At 41.4% G+C, this 21118-nt stretch overlaps 1 protein-coding gene across 1 annotated transcript in view; it reads right to left on the reverse strand.

Annotated features, from left to right (window-relative positions):
- Window positions 1-21118, reverse strand: part of LOC126428215 (aminopeptidase Ey-like) — a 265785-nt gene that overhangs the window by 69414 nt on the left and 175253 nt on the right. Inside the window, exons 14-15 of the mRNA XM_050090131.1 lie at window positions 15319-15547; window positions 12451-12734 (exon numbers count right to left, since the gene is read on the reverse strand). Of these exons, the coding sequence (XP_049946088.1) occupies window positions 12451-12734; window positions 15319-15547 (513 nt within the window). The remainder of the gene's footprint in view (window positions 1-12450; window positions 12735-15318; window positions 15548-21118) is intronic.

A 21118-nucleotide genomic window follows, 5' to 3' on the forward strand; every position in this document is an offset into this window, starting at 1 on the left:
GATGTGTGAGCGAGCATTGTCATGGAGAATGTGTACGCCCTTGCTCAATATTCCTCTTCTCCGGTTCTGAATTGCCCGCTTGAGTTTTTTCAGAGTCTCACAGTACCTGTCAGCGTTAATTGTGGCCTGAGTGTGCATAAAGTTGATCAACAATACCCCTTTTAGATCCCAAAAAATGGCTGTCATGACTTTACCAGCAGACTGTGTTTGTCTGAATTTCCACGGCTTTGGCAAAGAAGGATGCTGCCACTGCCATAGTTGTTGCTTGGTCTCAAGTCTAAAGTGGTATGCCCAGATTTCATCACCCATGGCAACTGAGTCCAGAAAGTTGTCCAGTTCGGCTGCAAGGCGGTGAAGAAATGCACAGGAAGCATCAACTCATTGCCACATGTGGTCCTCACTCAGCATGCATGGCACCCATCTTGTGCACACCTTCTGGTAGTCCAATGTTTCAGTTAAAATTCTGTGAGCGGTGCTTCGGGAAACCTCAGGAACCAACGTGCAGAGATCATCCGGGGTGATCCGTCGATCTTCATGCACGCTTTGCTCAACCTTCAACACTGTCTCCTCAGAAACTGATGGCCTACCGCCCCTTTGTTCATCGTGAATTTCGGTCCGACCAGCTGCAAACTGTCTACATCACTTATGAACATTTTTGACATCCATGCATGACTCATCATACACTTCCATTAATTGGCGATGGATTTCAATCGGCACAGTGCCCTTTGCATTCAAAAACCAAATAACTGAGTGCAATTCGCACTTGGCAGTAACATCTAATGGGAGCTCCATTCTGAATGGCTGCCAAGCCAAGACTGAGTGCCTCAGCGCGGCGTGTGCATGTTTACACACAGCGCATGAAGCACTCTTCACAACAGTGTGACCAACTGCCACACAAACAGAGTTCTGTACTCACAAAAAAATTAGGAGACCTTACTTTTGGGATTACCTTCGTATAATGAGCAAAGATACAATAAAGGCTATTGTGCTGGTTAATGCCCCCAGTAGCTGAGCAACGTTTGCTAGTTATTTGGGATGGTCCTATATATTACAATAATGAATATTTCAGGATAGAATCATAAACAAGGAATGACTATTCTACTGTTAATACAGAAAGACATTATTATTTCCATTTTAGTTCAAAATGTGGTAGCTGTTGAGATAGTGTGAGGACCTACACCTGATGTTACTTTTTCAAGCTATATGCAACTTCATCATCTTGCAAGCAGTCTTACTTCTCACAACATTAGCTTTGTGTTGTCATCTTCCACAGCACTGATTATCATGTGCCTTCAGAAGGAAAGATGAAAACTTTTTGGCCTGGCATAGTGATTGCACCTTTATTGCTGAAGTAATTTTTTCATTGAGTTGGTACACCCTGCAAAATAACAAAAGATGTGTAAATGCAATCTGCTTTGCAACTTTTTAAAGCAGTCATGCTATGATGATTTGCTCAAATATTATCAACCAACAGTGCGACTTCATCATCAATTGACAGCTCCCCTTCGGCTTGGACTGGTCCAAGAATAGAGTGTTAACTTAGTGAATTGAGCAGCATGGGGACAAAATTCTAGTTGTGTGTTGGTCAGTGCTATTGGAGATTAAATATGGGCAGATGAGGGACTGTAGATTTCAAGGACGTGTTTTAAGGACTTTTTTCATCTATGTAAGTGTGAGATGCAGGTATTGGGAGGTGGGGAGGAGGAAGGGGGGAGCCATGTGGCACCGGTTCTGGACCACAGAAAGAATTCTAATGTGTTTAGCTCAGAAGCATGTTCTGCCATTGAATGGTTAACTCTGCATTTGGCCACAGTTTGCTGGTTGCTGTTTATTTGGATGGACAGATGGTTGGTGGTCATGTCTTGAAAAGCTGTATAACAGAGCTACTATATGATATGACTGCTTTCTTGCATCTTCAGGGATAAGACCCATGTGGCAAGGATTTGGGCATAAGTGTGGCATAAGGCTGGATAAGCATATTTTGTAGATTTTGTTGATGGAAGGTGTGGGAAGGATTGTGGGTAGAATGTTCCTCATTTCTGGGCACAGTGATAAGTGGTGGAAGCCCTGGCAAAGGATGTGATTAAATTGTTTCAGTCTGGGATAAAATTAGATAATGAATAGGGTGCTCCTTTGTAGCTGGTTTGTTAGAGTGACTAAAGGATGAAGAGAATGGGGTGGAAATGATGCAGAGTTCTGTCTGCAGACTAGATTTGGGAGGTAATGCCCATCTGTGAAGGCCTTTGTAAGAACTTCAACATACTGAGTAAGAAATATCTCATCACTGCAAATGAAAGTCATGGATGGCGATACCGGCATCTCCTTAATTCTTCCTCAGCTTCAATACCTTCTGTCCTATGTGCTTAAAATAGTCCTCTTCAACCCACCACACCACCTACTGTGGCACTAGCCTCTGTTTATTCGGGGGTTCTATAAAAATCTCTGCCTTTACTGAGCCAACCAACCATTAATGGCACCTCAGTTCTGATAGACATCATTCCTGCTATGCTAAAATATCTCTCCCACACAAACTGGCCAGTGATAGATGGTGCAATTGAGCAACTGAAGCTAAGTAAACTTAACCAATCTTTGCAATATAATACATTAGGATACTATATGTTAATATATGTTAACAATGTTAACTGATATTTTCCAACATCTGCAACACACTGTGTACCAACAGATCACATGGAATAAATAAATAAACATCTACAGTAACAAGAAATCCCTGACCCTGTATGCTGAACATTTGACTAAGGCCCCAAACGTGGTATACAAAACATATTACTCATGGCATTCCCTTTATCTTTCAAACATGCCCATGATCCAGCTGCAAAGAAGCTCCCCCCCCCCCCCCCCCGACTAACAACATATCCATATCCTTCTCTACCTACTTGAGGCTACAACAATAAATGGGAAACACTTTACCCCAAATATTTTTCATCTCCCTCAGAGTGGTATTCAACTGTCCACTCAGTCCGCAAAATATCGTCGTCTGTTCTAACAACACGCTCCCAAGCCCTTGCCACAGAAGGCCATATCTCTGGAATTCTTGAGTGCAAGACCTGTTCTATGCACCCACTCACCACTTCCTATTCCAGTCACACCACAAACACATCCTACACAGTCATATACAAGCCACCTGTGAAAGCAGTAATGTCATACACCAAAAATCCTGGAAATTTTGTAAATCCTTTCATAAGTGTAGGAGCACTGTCTTTTCCAATGATTGGTCATCATCAAAATGTGGCTGAGTGCAAATTTGACCGCCTAGTGGCAAAACATTATAACATGCCTGACTTCACCAACCAGTTTACATTTCATGCCATCTCGGTCTTCCCCACAACACCAGTTTCTCTGATTTATATATGTGAAACTATTCCTTAAACGCATCCCTAAATCCTGCATTTCTCCTGGTCTCAATCTCCAATAGCTCTAACTCATACTTTCGCCCCTTCCTTTCATCATGCCCTCTCCTCCTCATCCTTGATAAACTACAATCTCCACTCTGCAAACTCTCTCTCTCTCTCTCTCTCTCTCTCTCTCTCTCTCTCTCTCCACACCCACTTCAACTCTGCCACACACAATTCTCCCTGCCTGTGGCACAGTAAGCTCATCACTGATGCCACATTCCTACCTCATTCTCTTGCTGCTTTTCATCTTAGCCATGAATAACCCTTCCCTCACTTCACAGTCCCCCCCCCCCCTCCCCTTTGGCCACCTCTCTCTTTACTTACACAACTACACAGTACAGTGTAGTCAGGACAATGCAGACTGTGTGTGTGTATGTGTGTGTGTGTGTGTGTGTGTGTGTGTGTGTGTGTGAGAGAGAGAGAGAGAGAGAGAGAGAGAGAGAGAGAGAGAGAGAGAGAGAGAGAGAGGAGAGGGGGGGGAGGGGGTGAACACAGATGTGAACTAGTAATTCACATCTTCCATCTTTAATACACTCCTGGAAATGGAAAAAAGAACACATTGACACCGGTGTGTCAGACCCACCATACTTGCTCCGGACACTGCGAGAGGGCTGTACAAGCAATGATCACACGCACGGCACAGCGGACACACCAGGAACCGCGGTGTTGGCCGTCGAATGGCGCTAGCTGTGCAGCATTTGTGCACCGCCGCCGCCTGTGTCAGCCAGTTTGCCGTGGCATACGGAGCTCCATCGCAGTCTTTAACACTGGTAGCATGCCGCGACAGCGTGGACGTGAACTGTCTGTGCAGTTGACGGACTTTGAGCGAGGGCATATAGTGGGCATGCGGGGGGCCGGGTGGACGTACCGCCGAATTGCTCAACACGTGGGGCGTGAGGTCTCCACAGTACATCGATGTTGTCGCCAGTGGTCGGCGGAAGGTGCACGTGCCCGTCGACCTGGGACCGGACCGCAGCGACGCACGAATGCACGCCAAGACCGTAGGATCCTACGCAGTGCCGTAGGGGACCGCAACGCCACTTCCCAGCAAATTAGGGACACTGTTGCTCCTGGGGTATCGGCGAGGACCATTCGCAACCGTCTCCATGAAGCTGGGCTACGGTCCCACACACCGTTAGGCCGTCTTCCGCTCACGCCCCAACATCGTGCAGCCCGCCTCCAGTGGTGTCGCGACAGGCGTGAATGGAGGGACGAATGGAGACGTGTCGTCTTCAGCGATGAGAGTCGCTTCTGCCTTGGTGCCAATGATGGTCGTATGCGTGTTTGGCGCCGTGCAGGTGAGCGCCACAATCAGGACTGCATACGACCGAGGCACACAGGGCCAACACCCGGCATCATGGTGTGGGGAGCGATCTCCTACACTGGCCGTACACCACTGGTGATCGTCGAGGGGACACTGAATAGTGCACGGACATCCAAACCATCATCGAACCCATCGTTCTACCATTCCTAGACCGGCAAGGGAACTTGCTGTTCCAACAGGACAATGCACGTCCGCATGTATCCCGTGCCACCCAACGTGCTCTAGAAGGTGTAAGTCAACTACCCTGGCCAGCAAGATCTCCGGATCTGTCCCCCATTGAGCATGTTTGGGACTGGATGAAGCGTCGTCTCACGCGGTCTGCACGTCCAGCATGAACGCTGGTCCAACTGAGGCGCCAGGTGGAAATGGCATGGCAAGCCGTTCCACAGGACTACATCCAGCATCTCTACGATCGTTTCCATGGGAGAATAGCAGCCTGCATTGCTGCGAAAGGTGGATATACACTGTACTAGTGCCGACATTGTGCATGCTCTGTTGCCTGTGTCTATGTGCCTGTGGTTCTGTCAGTGTGATCATGTGATGTATCTGACCCCAGGAATGTGTCAATAAAGTTTCCCCTTCCTGGGACAATGAATTCACGGTGTTCTTATTTCAATTTCCAGGAGTGTATGTTATGCAAATACAAGCTACTTTACAGAATATCAGTTGTCAAAGAGAAAGTTTTTCACTTTGTTTTCAAATTTAACTTCCCTGTCTATCAGAAATTTCCTACTACTGAGAAAAGTGACCAAAAATTTCGGTGGCAGCACTGTGCATCACTTTTTGCGCAAAAGGCTACCTCAATGAGTGTCATTTTTTTCTGGTATTGTAATTATGTATATCACTGTACCCTTTGAACTGTAGTGGGTTATTTACAACTAACATCACGATGGAATAAATGTATTGTAAAACAGCAGTCAGAATGCTCAATTGCTTAAACAGAAGCCTACAGAATGACTGGATGAGTGCCATGTATCATTCTTACAGCACATTTTTGAATAATGAAAATTCCCTTTTTTAAAGATGAGTTACCCCAGAACATTATTCCATATGACATTATTGAACAAAAATATGTAAAAAATGCTACTAAATTCTTGTCAACAACATCATCTAAAAATTTGCAATGTTTCACAATAGTTATTATTTCCTCACCACATGTTACACTTACCATTGGCATAGTACCTCTATCTGTGCAGAACTGGATGTGTTGTGCCTTTTCTAAATTGAAAGAGAAACCATTTGTAGAAACCATTAAATAACAGCTTTAATCTAATTGGATATATAAAAAATCTACTCATCAAGCAGCAGCAGCAGCAGAACACACATATAAGAGGCATTACAGTTTGAAAGCTTCTGGAGCCAGTGTTGTCTCCTTTTGGCAGAAGGGTTGAAGGGGAAGGAAGAGGGGTGAAGGAAAAGGTCTGGTGAGGTTTTAGAAAAGGGGTAGAGTTCAGAAAATTCGCCCATAACCTTGTGTCAGGGGAAACTTAGGATGGGATGAAAAGGAAAGACTGATTGTTCGGGACAGCACCAGGTGAAATTTCAAAACCCGAGTCTTAAAGGTGGAACATAGGGTAATATGTAAGACAGAGATTCCTGCTGAAACATCATGCATGAGTTAATAACAGCAAAAAGCTAAGTGCATTGTATTTGATAGAGGTGGGACGGGGATGACAAAAAATAGACAGGTCAGAAAATGAAAGATGTAGGAAACTAAGATGGAGTGAAGAAAGGAGTGGTTGCTGTGAAGAAATGCTGAGATCAAGATCACATAAATTAAGGCCAAGTGGTGGTGAGAACTGAGGAAATGTTATAGTACCAGTTCCCATGTGCAAAGGTCTGAGAACCTGGTGTCTGGGGGAAGAATTCAGATTACACGTGTGGTGAAACAGTCACTAAGGTCATGACTGTCATGTTGTAGTGCATGCCCTGCAACAGGATATTGTGTGCTGCCAGTATACACCCTTTGCCTCTGCCCTTTCATCCTAACTGATAACTTTTAGATGGTTATATGAATGCAAAAGGGCAAAAGTGTTTACATAACAGCTGCTATATGACATGTGTCGTTTCACATGTGTCTCTCCCTTTGGTAGTATATGTTTTGCCAGTTACAGTGCTGCTACAGGTAGGAGGGTGTAGAGGGCAAGTCTTGCAGCACGATTAGTCAGGGGTAGGAGCTATAGTGTAGGCAGATGGCTGCACAAGGGGCATAGAACGTAACAAGGATATTGCGGAATTTGGGAGAATGACAAATGCTATTCTAGGTGTCGTAGGCAAAATTTCAGACGGAATGGACCTCATTTCAAGGCACGATTTTATAAAAGTCATGGCCCTCTCGAAGTAACTGATTAATACATTCAAGACCAGGGTAATACTGAGTGACAAGTGGTGTACTCCTAAGTTGTTTCTCAAAGGATAAGCAGCACCAGGATTGGATGTGATGGGCGAGGAAACCTCCTATTGAACTAGACTGGTGCAGTAATTGTTTACAGTTAAGTTTGGGGTGAGAATGTTGATGTATTGCTGTAAATAGTCTGTGCCTGAACAAATATGTTTGCCTCAAATACCAAGGCTGTATGGGAGGGAACGTTTGACATGGAAAGGATGACAACTTTCAAAATGTAAGTACTGTTGTTTGTTATTAGATTTGATGTGGACGAAAGTGTGCAGCTAGCCTTTGCTGATGATGAGATCAACATCAAGGAAAATGGGATGGGATTCAGAATAGGACCATGTGAAATTTAACTGGGAGAATGAAGTTAGAGTTTCCAGGAATTTTTATGGGTCAGCCTCACCATGAGTCCATATGGTAAAGATGTCATCAATACATCTAATCCAAACCAGAGGGTTAAGGTTTATGGATCCCAAGATAGTCACCTCCAAGTGACCAAAGAAAAGGTTAACATAGAAAGCAGCCATCCTGGTTCCCATGGCCATACCCCAGATCTGTTTGTATGTTTGCTCCCAAAGGTGAAGTAATTGTTGGTAAGTATAAACTTGGTTAAGGTGGGCTCTGACTGACAAAATGTTCAGCAACATACACAGTCTGTCTGCTGCTGAACATTTCTTCAGTCAGTGCCCATCTGATTCTCAACCTATGACATCCTTCCTACTCACCTTAATCAACTTTATACGTACCAAGAACTACGTCACCTTTGAGATGCAGGCATACAAAAAGATCTGGAGTATGGCTGTGAGAATCAGGATGGCTCCTTTCTATGCAAACCTTTTCAGGGGTCGCTTGGAGGAGTCTTTCCTGGGATCCATATGCCTTCAAGCCCCTGTTTTACTTTAGATATACTGACAATATCTTGGTCACATGGACTCATGATGATGCTGACCTGTTAAAATTCCTGGAATCTCTAAATCCATTTTCCCAATTAAATTTCATGTGGTCTTATTCTGAATCCCATGCAACTTTCCTTGATGCTGATTCCGTCCTTCCATAGGCCAGCTACACACTTCGATTCACATTAAACCTATTACCAAACAACAGTTCTTACATTCTGACAGTTGTCATCCTTTCCACATCAAACATTCCCTCCCGTACAGCCTCGATATTTGAGGCAAACATATTTGTTCAGGTGCAGATTCTTTACAGAAATACATCACCATTCTCACCTCAGCCTTCACTGTACGTAATTACCTAACCTGCATAGTTCAAAAACAGATTTCCTATACCATCACATCCAATTCTGGTATTGCTGATCCCACAGCTTAGGAGTATACCACTTGTCACTCAGTATTATCCTCATCTTGGATGTATTAATTAGCTACTTCGACAAGGTCATAACTTCCTTAAATCCCTAAAATTGTGCCCTGAAATGAGATCCATTCTGTCTGAAATCTTGCCAATGACACCTAGAATAACTTTCCATTGCCCTCCCAATCTCCACAATATCCTTGTTATCTCCTATCCTCCTTGTGCAGCCATCTGCCTACACCCATGACTACTACCCCTGTAACCAACCCTCAGATTTGCCCTCTGCACCCTCCTACCACCACCTATAACAGCCCTGTAACTGGCAAAATATATGCTATCAAAGGGAGAGCCACCTGTTAAATGACATGTCATATACCAGCTGTTATGTAAATACTGTCTGGCCTTTTACATCGGCATGACTACCACCCAGTTGTCAGTCAGGATGAATGGGTCATTGGTGGTGGGTGTATACCAGCAACACACAATATACTGTTGCAGAGCATGCTCTACAACATGACTGCCTTCTGAGAACTCTGCAGGTGGGAACTAGTACTACAACATGTCTTTGGTCCTCGCCACCCACTTAGCCTTAATTTACGTTAATTCCTTCTGTCTCAGCGTTTCTTCATGGTAACTACTCCTTCCTTCCTTCCTTCCTTCCTTCCTTCCTTCCTTCCTTCCTTCCATTTTACTTTTCTTACATCTTTCATTTTCTGACCTGTCTATTTTTCGTCCCCCTCTCACCCCCACCCCCACCCCTATGTCTATTACATACGATGCACTTAGCTTCTCACCCTTAACAACTCATAAACGATGTTTTAGCAGTAATCTATGTCTTGCATATATTACCCCATCTTCCAAATTAAAGCTCTCAGGTTTTCAAATGCCACCCAGTGCAGTCCCCAACAATCAGTGTTTCCTTTTTATCCCATTTAGTAAGTCTCCCCTGAACCAGAGTTATGGGTGACTTTTCCGAACTCTATCCCTATTCAAAAACTTAACCAGTCCTTTTCCTTCACCTCTCTTCCTTCTCCTTCACTCCATCTGCCAGAAGGAGTCACTGACTCCAAGAGCTTGAAAACTGTAATACCTTTCACAAGTGTGTTCTCCTGCCACCACTCAGTGAGTAGATTTTTTATCTATCCAGTTACATTATGTTTTCAAAAACTGATTATTCTTGCTGAGAATTATAAAGTTCATTTATAGTATGTTGTTCATAGAACAGTCCCATTGCCAAACTGTTATTAATTCATTAACTGTTTTAGATCAACAATTCAGTGACAACACGAGCTCATAAAAAAGTCGGCAAACTGAAGTTAAGAGCTGTAAAGGTGAAAGCATAATTTCTGAAGAAACTGTCCAGATCATCCTATGTTTATCAGTACTGTTGACAGGCTTCATAAAGTACAATGATTTATTCTGTGAAAATTTTAGGGAAAGAAGATCAGAGTTCTATGTTCTGTTGATGAGGTCATTGCTGGTGGAACATGAGCTAAGATTGCTAAAGGATGGGAAAGGCAATCAACCATGCTCTTTTTGAAAGTGGCGGCCCAATATTTGCCTTGAGCAATTCTTCAATCTGGATATTTGGACAGGGGTTCGAACTACTGTACTCCAAATGCAAGTAAAGTTTCTTACCACTGGGTTCATTCAATTAATCTGTATGACAGCTCTCATCAGATACAGATATGAATGTTTTAGAAAATACCTACTGCAAAAAAGCTTTGGCACATCTCGCAACAATTTCATTCAGTTTCTGAGAAGGGTACCATCAAGTAGAACAAGGTCTTCCTATCTCACTGAAGCACTTTACCATAAAAATGATTATAAACTAACTGTTGATGCATCACTCAGCCCACAACAAGAAATCTAATTTTAATGCATTTTTACTGTGTGATTGCTTGTCAGATCTATAGGACAGTTATATTCCATTGGACGAACAAATCATTGTAGCTAAAGCATATAATCAATATCTCCCTTGCAACATAAGTAAAGTTATCACAAAAGCCATAATTTTCTGAGAGCACTGTAATACAAATTCCTACAAGGAAATTAGAGAGAACTGTGTGTGCTGCTGTAGTAAAATTTCCATGCAACAAAAATTGACTAACATTCTTAGCAGTTGTTGAAAAACTTGAATTTAAGTGATGCTTTGAGTTGAGTTTTCTGGATATTTCAAGTGAGTGTGCAAAAATCTTGAATTTTCTTGTGGATCTATAACATGGACTACATTAAAAAAGAATATTAAACTATGCAACAAGTAAGCTACTGACAAAATTGTAACCAATTATCAAGGACTGATGTATATTTGCATGAAACTGTATTTTGTGTACTATGGTTTATTGAGCGTGGCAACAAGAACATGTACAAAAGACCTAAGTAAGTAATTCTGAAAGTTGTTTGTACCTTGAAAACCGTTGATTCTAAATTTTCAGTGGTACAATACCAACAAGAAGTTTTGTCACATTACTCACTTAGCCACGAGTCTGACATCAAAAGCATTGGGTTGGTTGTGTAGTAATAAACTCAATAATAAATAAAATTACGAGGCACATTCCAAAACTAAGGTCCTTTTGGTCATAAAAAATAAGTTTATGAAAAAAGGTTTTTATTAACAGCAATATTTTACTACATATCCCGCATAATCACCGTCACATCTATACACTTTCTGTAATGCTGCACCAGCTTCTTTAACCCCTCTGCATAGAAGTCTGCCATCTGGGAATTGAACCAGTTAACAATGCCAGTCTTGAATTCATCATCATTTTGAAATCATCACCCACCCTGCCTATTTTTCAAATGCAATAAGAGCAAATAGTCACTTGGTACAATGCTGGGAGTGTATGATGGGTGATCCAAAAGTTCCCAACAAAAAGCTCGAATCTTCTCCTTGGTTTTGGCAGTGGTGTGAGTGTTGCACTGTAGTGGAGGAGAATTATGCAAGATGAAAGTTTCCCGCAATGTTGATTTTGAATCGTATGTCTCAGTTTGCTAAGAGTTTCACAGAATAGGTCAGCAGTAACTGTTGACCCATGGTCCATGAAGTCAATCAAAAGGATTCCCTTTTCATTCCAAAAAATGGTAGCCATCTTTCTTCAATTCAAGATCAGAGATTGCTTAAACTTTTTTGGTTTGGGTGGACCTGAATGACATCACTGCATTGACTGTTGTTATGATTCTGCATTGGCATGCAATATGCACGTCTTTTTGCCCATAACAATGTGGCAAAACACATCATCTCTATCTTGTATATAACACTCCAAAAATTGTTGTGCCCTACACATTCTTTGCTTGTTTTGCTGATCAGTGAACATTTTTGGAACCCACCTCACACACAGATTGTGATATCCAAGCTGTTCGGTGACAGTCCTGTAAATTGTGGTTCAAGCAACAGTTTGGAATTCATTAACCAGATCACTAATCACCAACCACTGTAAAGTTTTTGATGCACTTGTTCAATAATGTTGTTGGTCACAATACTGGATCTGCCACGTTGCTGTTCATCATGAACACCTGTGCAGCCATTTTGAAATTCTCATCACCATTTTCTAACTTATTTGTCAATCATTATTTCAGGTCCATATACTAGACATAATTCATGATGTATTTCATCAGCTGAAGATCCTTTTGTAAGCAAAAATCTAATCACATCAGGCACATCACAACTCTGGTGGAATGCACAATTGTCCCAGTCATTGCCATCTGTTATCACCGACTGGCAAATTACTGCTGAATCAAGCCAACACTGCAGAAGTTTCCTAAAGTGTCGGTAAACAGTATTGCATGCATGGCACTTCATTTAGGCTCCCCATCAGTTAAATACTAGTCACCATACTTTAGTTTAGGACTATGCCTCATAAAAAGACAACAGAGGGTTCTCATACACTCATACGCATGGTGCCATACTAGGTAATCTTCAGCCTCTAGTGCCTAGTTTTGGACATAGTGTCAATCATTTCACCATCACATAAACATAACACAACTGTATTATTTTAGTCCAGGTGACTGACCTTTAAGGATGAATAGGTTCTTGTAACATAGAGCCCATCCTCAAGAAACTGCGTGCCTTCCAGAAAAGCCTGCCAAGGAACAGGATTGAGCTCGACACGACTGTCGCGCAGGTATCGTGTCAGGTTGAGTGTGATGCCGTAGGGTAAGGCGCCGGCTCTGGCAAGTGAAAAAGCATCAGAGATGAGCTGTGCACGTGTTGCGGCTGGTAGCATCAGGGGATTTGTTGCCAGCTGCTGCACCAGCAGCTTCCAGTTGTCCACATCATAGTTCACCTTGTAGTACCCTGCAAGCAATTGTTTCTTAATAGTAACTCAACATATTTCTTTCAAGGAAAGGAAATGAAAACTTACATTTATGGCATTTGATGACTTAAACAAAACTTTTGACAACGCTGACTAGAATACTCTCTTTAAAATTCTGAAAGTGGTACAGGTAAAATACAGCGAGTGAAAGGCTACTTACAACTTGTACAGAAACCAGAAAGCAATTACAAGAGTCAAGGGGTATGAAAGGGAAGCGGTGGTTGAGAAGGGAGCGAGACAGGGTTATAGCTTATCCCTGATGTTCTTTAGTCTGTACACAGAAAACGCAATAAAGGAAACCAAAGAAAAATTTGGAATAGGAATTGAAGTTCAGCAAGAAGAAATAAAACTTTGAGGTTTGCCAATGACACTGTAATTCTGTTAGATACAGCAAAAGAATTGGAAGAACATATAAATGAAATGGAAAATGTCTTCAAAGGAAGATATATGACGAGCAAATGAAATTATACCAAAGATGTCCTCAAAAGATAGTACAGTCCTCTGCATTTCGTGAGAAACTTGTCTTGCTGTACACTGGACTCCATGACATGCTCTACACAGGAGGTGTGACCGTTATTTAAGTAATAACAGATGTGGCTTAAACTGTTTTAACCCTGTAAGTATTCATGTATATTTTGCACTTCCTTAGAAAGGAATTTGTAACATTTCCTGTACAATTCATGCTTTTTTATTTTTATTTATTTTATTATTTATTTTTTTAAATATAGAATTTGTAAAGATGGTCTGTGACTGAAAGTGGTCAATATTTGAATTTTTAATAAAAGCAACTGATGGTCAAACATGTAGTTTATATAGATTTAAGTGTTAGTAAGCATTTTCTGAAGGTATCTGTATGGGGTGTAGCCATGTATGGAAGTGAAACATGGACATAAGCAGTTTAGACAGGAAGAGAATACAAGCTTTTGAAATGTGGTGCTAGAGAAGGATGCTGAAGATTAGATGAGTGGATTGCATAACTAATGAGGAAGTACTGAATAGAACTGGGTGACAAGAAATTTGTGTCACAACTTGACTAAAAGAAGATTCAGTTAATAGGACACATTCTGAGATGCCAAGGGAGTCCCAGTTCAGAAGGATGTAGGTGTGGTAGCTAATCAGAAATGAAGAAGCTTGTATAGGATAAAGTAGCATGTGGAGCTGCAGCAAACCAGTCTTTGGACTGAACGCCACAACATTTCTTTCAAAAGCGGAGATGCAGAGGATTTCTGCTTCTATTACACATTTCTTTTTTATGTAGAAATCAGCTGAAACTGCAAAATTCAGCTCCCTTTTATTTAATTGATGACTGGTTACCGATATCAGACCCATTCTCAAATCGCCCGAACAGAAAGAATTGGTGTATTCCATGACAGCATGCAAACTGTCTTAATATTGTACATGCTTCTGTTAAAGTAAAGTATACAGTGACCACTGGCAAGACCAATGTTAAGTCATACACACGTTCTTTTTTGATTTAAAACATGGAAGCACAAACTGGTATTAATACTATTTTAGCTGAAAGAGAAGGCAGTAACAAATCTGTTGTGTGCTACATTCTTGAATACTGTTTGAGTATTTGGGATCACCTCAGATGAAATTAAAGGACAACACTGAAACAACTGAGCAGTATTATGGGACAATCAGTTCCAGACAGTACGAGTGTGTCGTGGAAATGTTCCTTAAGATTAGATGGGTATCCTTGGAAGGAAGAAGACAATAATCTTGTGAAATGCTACTAAGAAAGTTTAAGCAGCCATACTGTGTAACAGACTATAGATCAGTTCTACTGTCTCCGGCATTCCTCTTTTGTACTGACTGTAAGGAAAAAATGGAGATAAGGACTTGTATAGAGGCATACATCTCATCATTCTTCCCTTGCTCCATTTGTGGGCACAACAGGAAAGTGAATGGTTTGTGCTGGTATGCATCAAGGTGACAAAACTCATGGGATGCCTCCAAATATCGCGTCGGACCTCTTTTTGTCCAGTGTTGTGCAGCAACTTTATGTGACGTGACGTGACATGGGCTCAACAAGTCACTAGATTCCAATGCAGAAACAATAAGCCATGCTGCCTCTGTAGGCATAATTGCAGAAGTTTAGCCAGTCCAGGACTTTGTGAGGAACTGACCTCTCGATTACATCCTATAAATGTTCGATGGGATGAATGTCAGACGATTTGGATGGCCAAATCATTTGCTTGAACTGTCCAGAATGTTCTTCAAACTAATCGTGAACAACTGTGGAACTTTTATGAATGACAATGTGTCATGTCACTGGGACACAGCTATTCATGATTGGTTTGAAGAAAATTCTGAATAACCTGAGCGAATGATCTGGCCACCCAGGCTGCCTGACATGAACACCGTTGAACATTTATGGGGCATGACTGAGAGGTCAGTTTGTGCACAAAATGCTGCACCAGCAACACTTTCTCAATTATGGATAGCTATATGGGTAGCATGGCTCAATTGTAGAGGCAACACGGCTCAATATTTCTAGTTGACTGATTCTCATCCACAATGGAGGGTACTTCTGTGAATGAATGAATGAATGGCTCCACACACCTGCTTGCTGGAAGTTTACCAGTAGCCACTGAGAAGCTCCCACACTCCCGGAAGGGAGGATCCTCTCAACAGTGACAGAACGCTGACCCTCACTCGTGACAAGCCACACACGAGGGAGAGTTGATGCTGCACCTGTGGTTGCCTCCTCCTGCGTCAGGTAGCTCACAGGTACAAACCATGCCTGTGATGAGCTGTTTGCCAATGGATGTCCATCTATAGTGAACCGTGCCTGTCAAAGGATATTGGATTGACATAATATTTGTTCAATACACCTATAGTAAAGAAGGGAAAGCAGAATGGTGGAAGGAGTATATAGAGGGTCTATACAAGGGCAATGTACTTGAGGACAATATTATGGAAATGGAAGAGGATGTAGATGAAGATGAAATGGAGATATGATACTGCATAAAGAATTTCAAAGAGCACTGAAAGACCTAAGTCGAAACAAGGCCCCGGGAGTAGACAACATCCCATTAGAACTGCTGACAGCCTTGGGAGAGCCAGCCCTGATAAAACTCTACCATCTGGTGAGCAAGATGTATGAGACAGACAAAAAACCCTCAGGCTTCAGAGGAATATAATAATTTCAATCCTAAAGAAAGTTGGTGTTGATAGGTGTGAAAATTGCCAAACTACCAGTTTAATAAGTCACAGCTGCAAAATACTAACATAAATTCATTACAGATGAATGGAAAAACTGGTAAAAGCCAACCTCAGGGAGGAACAGTTCGGATTCCGTAGAAATGTTGTAACACGTGAGGCAATACTGACCCTATGACTTATCTTAGAAGATAGATTAAGGAAAGGAAACCTATGTTTCTAGCATTTGTCGACTTAGAGAAAGCTTTTGACAATGTTGACTGGAATACTCTCTTTCAAATTCTGAAGGTGACAGGGGTAAAATACAGGGATCAAAAGGTTATTTACAATTCATACAGAAACCAGATGGCAGTTATAAGAGTCGAGGGGCATGCAACGGAAACAGTATTGGGGAAGGGAGAGAGATGGGGTTGTAGCCAATCCCCTATGTTATTCAAGTTGTGTATTGAGCAGGCAGTAAAGGAAACAAAAGAAAAATTCGGAGTAGGTATTAAAATCTATGGAGAAGAAATAAAAACTATGAGGTTTGCTGATGACATTGTAATTCAGTCAGAGACAGCAAAGGACCTGGAAGGGCAGCTGAATGGAATGGACAATGTCTAGAAAGGAGGATATAAGATGAACATTAACAAAAACAAAATGAGGATAATGGAATGTAGTCAAATTAAATCAGGTGATGCTAAGGGAATTAGATTAGGAAATGAGACGCTTGAAGTAGTAAATGAGTTTTGCTATTTGGGGAACAAAATAACTGATGATGGTCGAAGAAGAGAGGATATAAAATGTAGACTGGCAATGGCAAGGAAAGCGTTTCTGAAGAAGAGAAATTTGCTAACATTGAGTATAGATTTAAGTACCAGGAAGTAGTTTCTGAAAGTATTTGTATGGAGCGTAGTCATGTATGGAAGTGAAACATGGACGATAAATAGTTTGGACAAGAAGAGAATACAAGCTTTCAAAATGTGGCACTACAGAAGAATGCTGAAGATTAGATAGGTAGATCACATAACTAATGAGGAGGTATTGAATAGAACTGGAGAGAAGAGGAATTTGTGGCACAGCTTGACGAGAAAAAGGGATCAGTTGGTAGGAAATGTTCTAAGGAATCAAGGTATCATCAATTTAGTACTGGAGGGCAGCATGGAGGGTAAAAATCGTATAGGGAGACCAAGAGATGAATACACTAAGCATGTTCAGAAGGATGTAGCTTGTAGTAGGTACTAGGAGATGAAGAAGCTTGCACAGGAAAGAGTAGCATGGAGAGCTGCATCAAACCAGTCTCTGGACTGAAGACCACAACAACAACACCTATAGTGAACTAGGCCTGTCAAAAAATACTGGATTGACATAATATCTGTTTACCGATGAAATTTTAGGAAGTAGAGGAGCATTCACATACTATCCAATAAAGCATAAAAAATAACATACAGCTAGCAGACAAATTTTACAACAGAATGCAATATCAAGATTTTTATACTTTCAATTTGAAGAGTGGAAATGGAAAAATGTTCTAAGTGGTGTTTTATCACAAAATGCATATTCAGTGCTATTGTATTCTTAGCACTTCGCTGCGTGTCCCCAGACTTTATCCAGGTGGCAAGCCACGGAGTGTTGGTAGATGGCACATAGTCTTCGTACCAACTTGTGGAGTTCTGAAGTTTAAAAGATACGAGAAGTAGTTTTCGTTGACTACAGTTCCACTAGTTAAAAACCTAATTCTGTATTTCTGTACTTGCATTATAACCAAAAAATGTTGTGCCTCAGTATTAATAGCATTTGGAACCAATTTTTTTTCCTGGCTACTTTGTTGATTTTGACATTTTTAGACTGTGTCTGTGAACAAAATACCAGGTGCTTAAAATTGAAGGGCAGCTACACACAAAGCTCTAGAGTGGGATGTAATTATCGTGCAGCAGCAAAATTGGTAGATATGCTAATGCATTAATGCAGAACTGATTTATACTGGAAATACAATTAGCTCCACTTTTGGCTACCACATGCAAATCTGCTGTTGTGAATGCAAGAAAGATATGTAGAAATTCTTCCACATGTAATGGATTCACAATGAGATGTGGGCAAAAAAAAAAAAACTAACAAGTGACAAAGGCAAAATGTTGATTTTAATGTTAACCATTTCTCACACAATTTGTTTAGTATGACACGAGATACACTGACAAGATGCTGCATCTGTAAACTGACGTGATCGACAGTTGCTCACAGCAGTTCCGATGGAATCTGAGCAATTAGCTTGCAGATCAGGTACGTACAGAACATATCCCTGGTAAAAAACGTTCCTTTAGATATCCTCAAAGACAAAAGTCACAAGGATTCAGATCAGATGATCTTGCAGGCTATGCATCTGGGAAACCGTCAGATAACACGTTTGGGGAAGGCTGCATTAAACCGACCTTTCACCGGGCAAGTGACATGCGGAGTTGCCCCATCTTGCATGCAAATGATGGTTTTCACACATTTGTGCTCTTCCAAATCAGGCCCTCTGGGTGTATTCACTTCAAGGAATGGACCGAGAATAAAGGCGCTCATGACCACATATATACGGTCACACGGTGAGTGCAATGACTCTTACTGAGTGGTATTCTATTTAACAGAACCCAAAATTTGGCAGTTCTGTGTGTACACTGCACCCTGTAGTTTAAAATGTGCCTCCTTATACCAGGCAACACATCATCAACTTTGATTCATACCAGAAACTGAAGGGCAAATTCATAACATTTCTACAGATCATGGTTTTTTAGTTGCTGAACTGTCTGGATGGAAAATAGATCACCAAACTTTCCGTACTGTTCGACATGGCACAGACAATTCTCGTGACACTACACAAGCTCTAGCACTACCTGGGGTACATGCTGCATGGTCAGTTACAGCAACATCAACCTCATCAGTAACTTCCACTGGGACATCTTGCCCATCCACGTGCCACACCAAGCACAACCTTGTTTTCAAATTTCATTATCATCATCTTTACACCATTTAATAACACCTCAGAACTCTCAGTCGGTGACACTCTCTCAATGCAGCCCTGTAATTGCTGCCTTTCACATAAAACAGAGTCACTAAAAGTGCACAGCCTCTCTTCCCAACAGCCGTAACGTTCACTCACATTACGTCTTGTAAAATGACTGTGTCGATGTCATACCACCATACAAACAGTGTACAGTGCCAGATTTGCACCTGGTGGCCAAAATTGGAACTAATTTTTGGGTTGTTGGTTAATTTAGGGGAGAGGACCAAACAGCGAGGTCACTGGTCCCATCGGATTAGGGAAGGAAGTCAGCCGTGCCCTTTCAATGGAACCATCCTGGCATTTGCTTGAAGCTATTTAGGGAAATCCTGGAAAACCTAAATCAGGACAGCTGGACACAGGTTTAAACATAATACTCCTGAATGCGAATCCAGTGTGCTAACCACTGCACTGCCTAGCTCAGTGAACTAATTTTTTCCAGTGTAAACTGGTTCTGCATTAACGCATTGGAAAACTACCACGTTTTGCTGCATATGATAATTACAGTCCACAATGGACCTCTGTGAGTAGCTGCACTTTAATTATAACCACCCAGTATGAATTGATTCTTGCAAAGAAGAAAATAAAACCCAGTGCCTGTCAATAATGCTATTTATTTACACAAATAACACCATTACTGGTTTCCAACTGATAGGCTCATTTGAGATGGCTGTTCAAATTTTACAATTGTTGTCATTTAGATAATTTGTTGCAAAATAGCCAACAACTAATGTAAACAAAAATAAATGGAATATAAATGTGGTCAGCCAACTGAGGGTAAATCCATCAGTTCCAAACCAGTAATGACGCTATTTGTGTAATGACGCTATTTGTGTCATCGTGTACAAACTTCCTTACTGACATTTTAGTCCAGTAAGTTTCCTAATGTGCCACTTAGAGCATCCTTCACAAAGAACTTTTTTCCTAATTTGTCTCATTATATTTTGTGGTGATGCAGTGAGCAGCATAACTCTGTAATATCAGAATACCTTCTCAATTTGTTGCCTACAAATCAGCTCTCTACCAGCTATATACAAACAGAGATACATTAGTTTTTTTTTTTTTTTTTGTCCTGAAAAATGTCAGCTGTAGCACTCACAACATTTTCCATTTCCACTCTTTAACTAATACCATCATAAATCAAGGAACAGGAAAAGAAACAGTGCATGTAGTATTGTTCTGAATCATGGATCACATGATGTACAGAGGCCACAAAATGAGAAGTAAATAATAATGAACTAGAAGTCAAGACTGACATTGCCATGTAATACTAACAATGAGCTATTATAACAATGAAAAGAATCAATTATTGATAAAATTATTTAACTGGATAGATAAAAAATCTACTCACTAAGCGGCAGCAGGACATACACATAACAAAATGTTGTGATTGGCAAGCTTTCGGAGCCAGTGGCTCCTTCTTCAAGCAGAAGGGTTGAAAGTGGAGGAAGAAGGGTGAAGGAAAAGGACTGGAGAGGTCTAGGAGAAGGGGTAGATTTTGGGAAAGTCACCCAGAACTGCAGGTCAGGGGTGACTTCCTGTACGAGATGAGAAGCAGCTTATATGTCAATGCACCGTCACAATGCACTCTTTTCATTTGGCAACTAGATGCATTAATGAGATTCCTTTGCCCCTATAGAAAATGCAGTTCCAGTGGTACTGCATATGTAATAAACAGTACATGGAGTATGGTAGGTGAGTCTTTATTTTCTGGACAGAATTAGATCATGGTCTTCACCAGTCAGGGATTCGACACAAACTACAGCATTACAGATATTATCATTCACTCTACTGCACAAGACACTGATGTTTAGTTTGTCAGTTAGAGGCGACATTTAGTCATTATGTCGTCATATACACTTATTCCTCTGATCTTGGTCCCCGTGATTCCCCCCTCCCCCCCGCTCTTGTCGACCAACAACTTTAGCCTATTACCCATAACCAACCCTCCTATGTAAATGACATCAACCATTTCCTTCACTGACTCTCCACAGTTCCTGTTCCTTTACTATCCAGCACCCCGCTCTTACCTTTAAACAGGGTAGGACATCAAACGGACCGACTTGGAGCAGGAGAGGCATCACAGAACATTTTAATAACCAGTGTCTATACTTTTACAAATAAATTCATAAAACTGCAGGGTTATTACAAATGATTGAAGCGATTTCACAGCTCTAC

Source organism: Schistocerca serialis, chromosome 12 (genome assembly GCF_023864345.2).
Source record: "Schistocerca serialis cubense isolate TAMUIC-IGC-003099 chromosome 12, iqSchSeri2.2, whole genome shotgun sequence".
NCBI lineage: Eukaryota > Metazoa > Arthropoda > Insecta > Orthoptera > Acrididae > Schistocerca > Schistocerca serialis.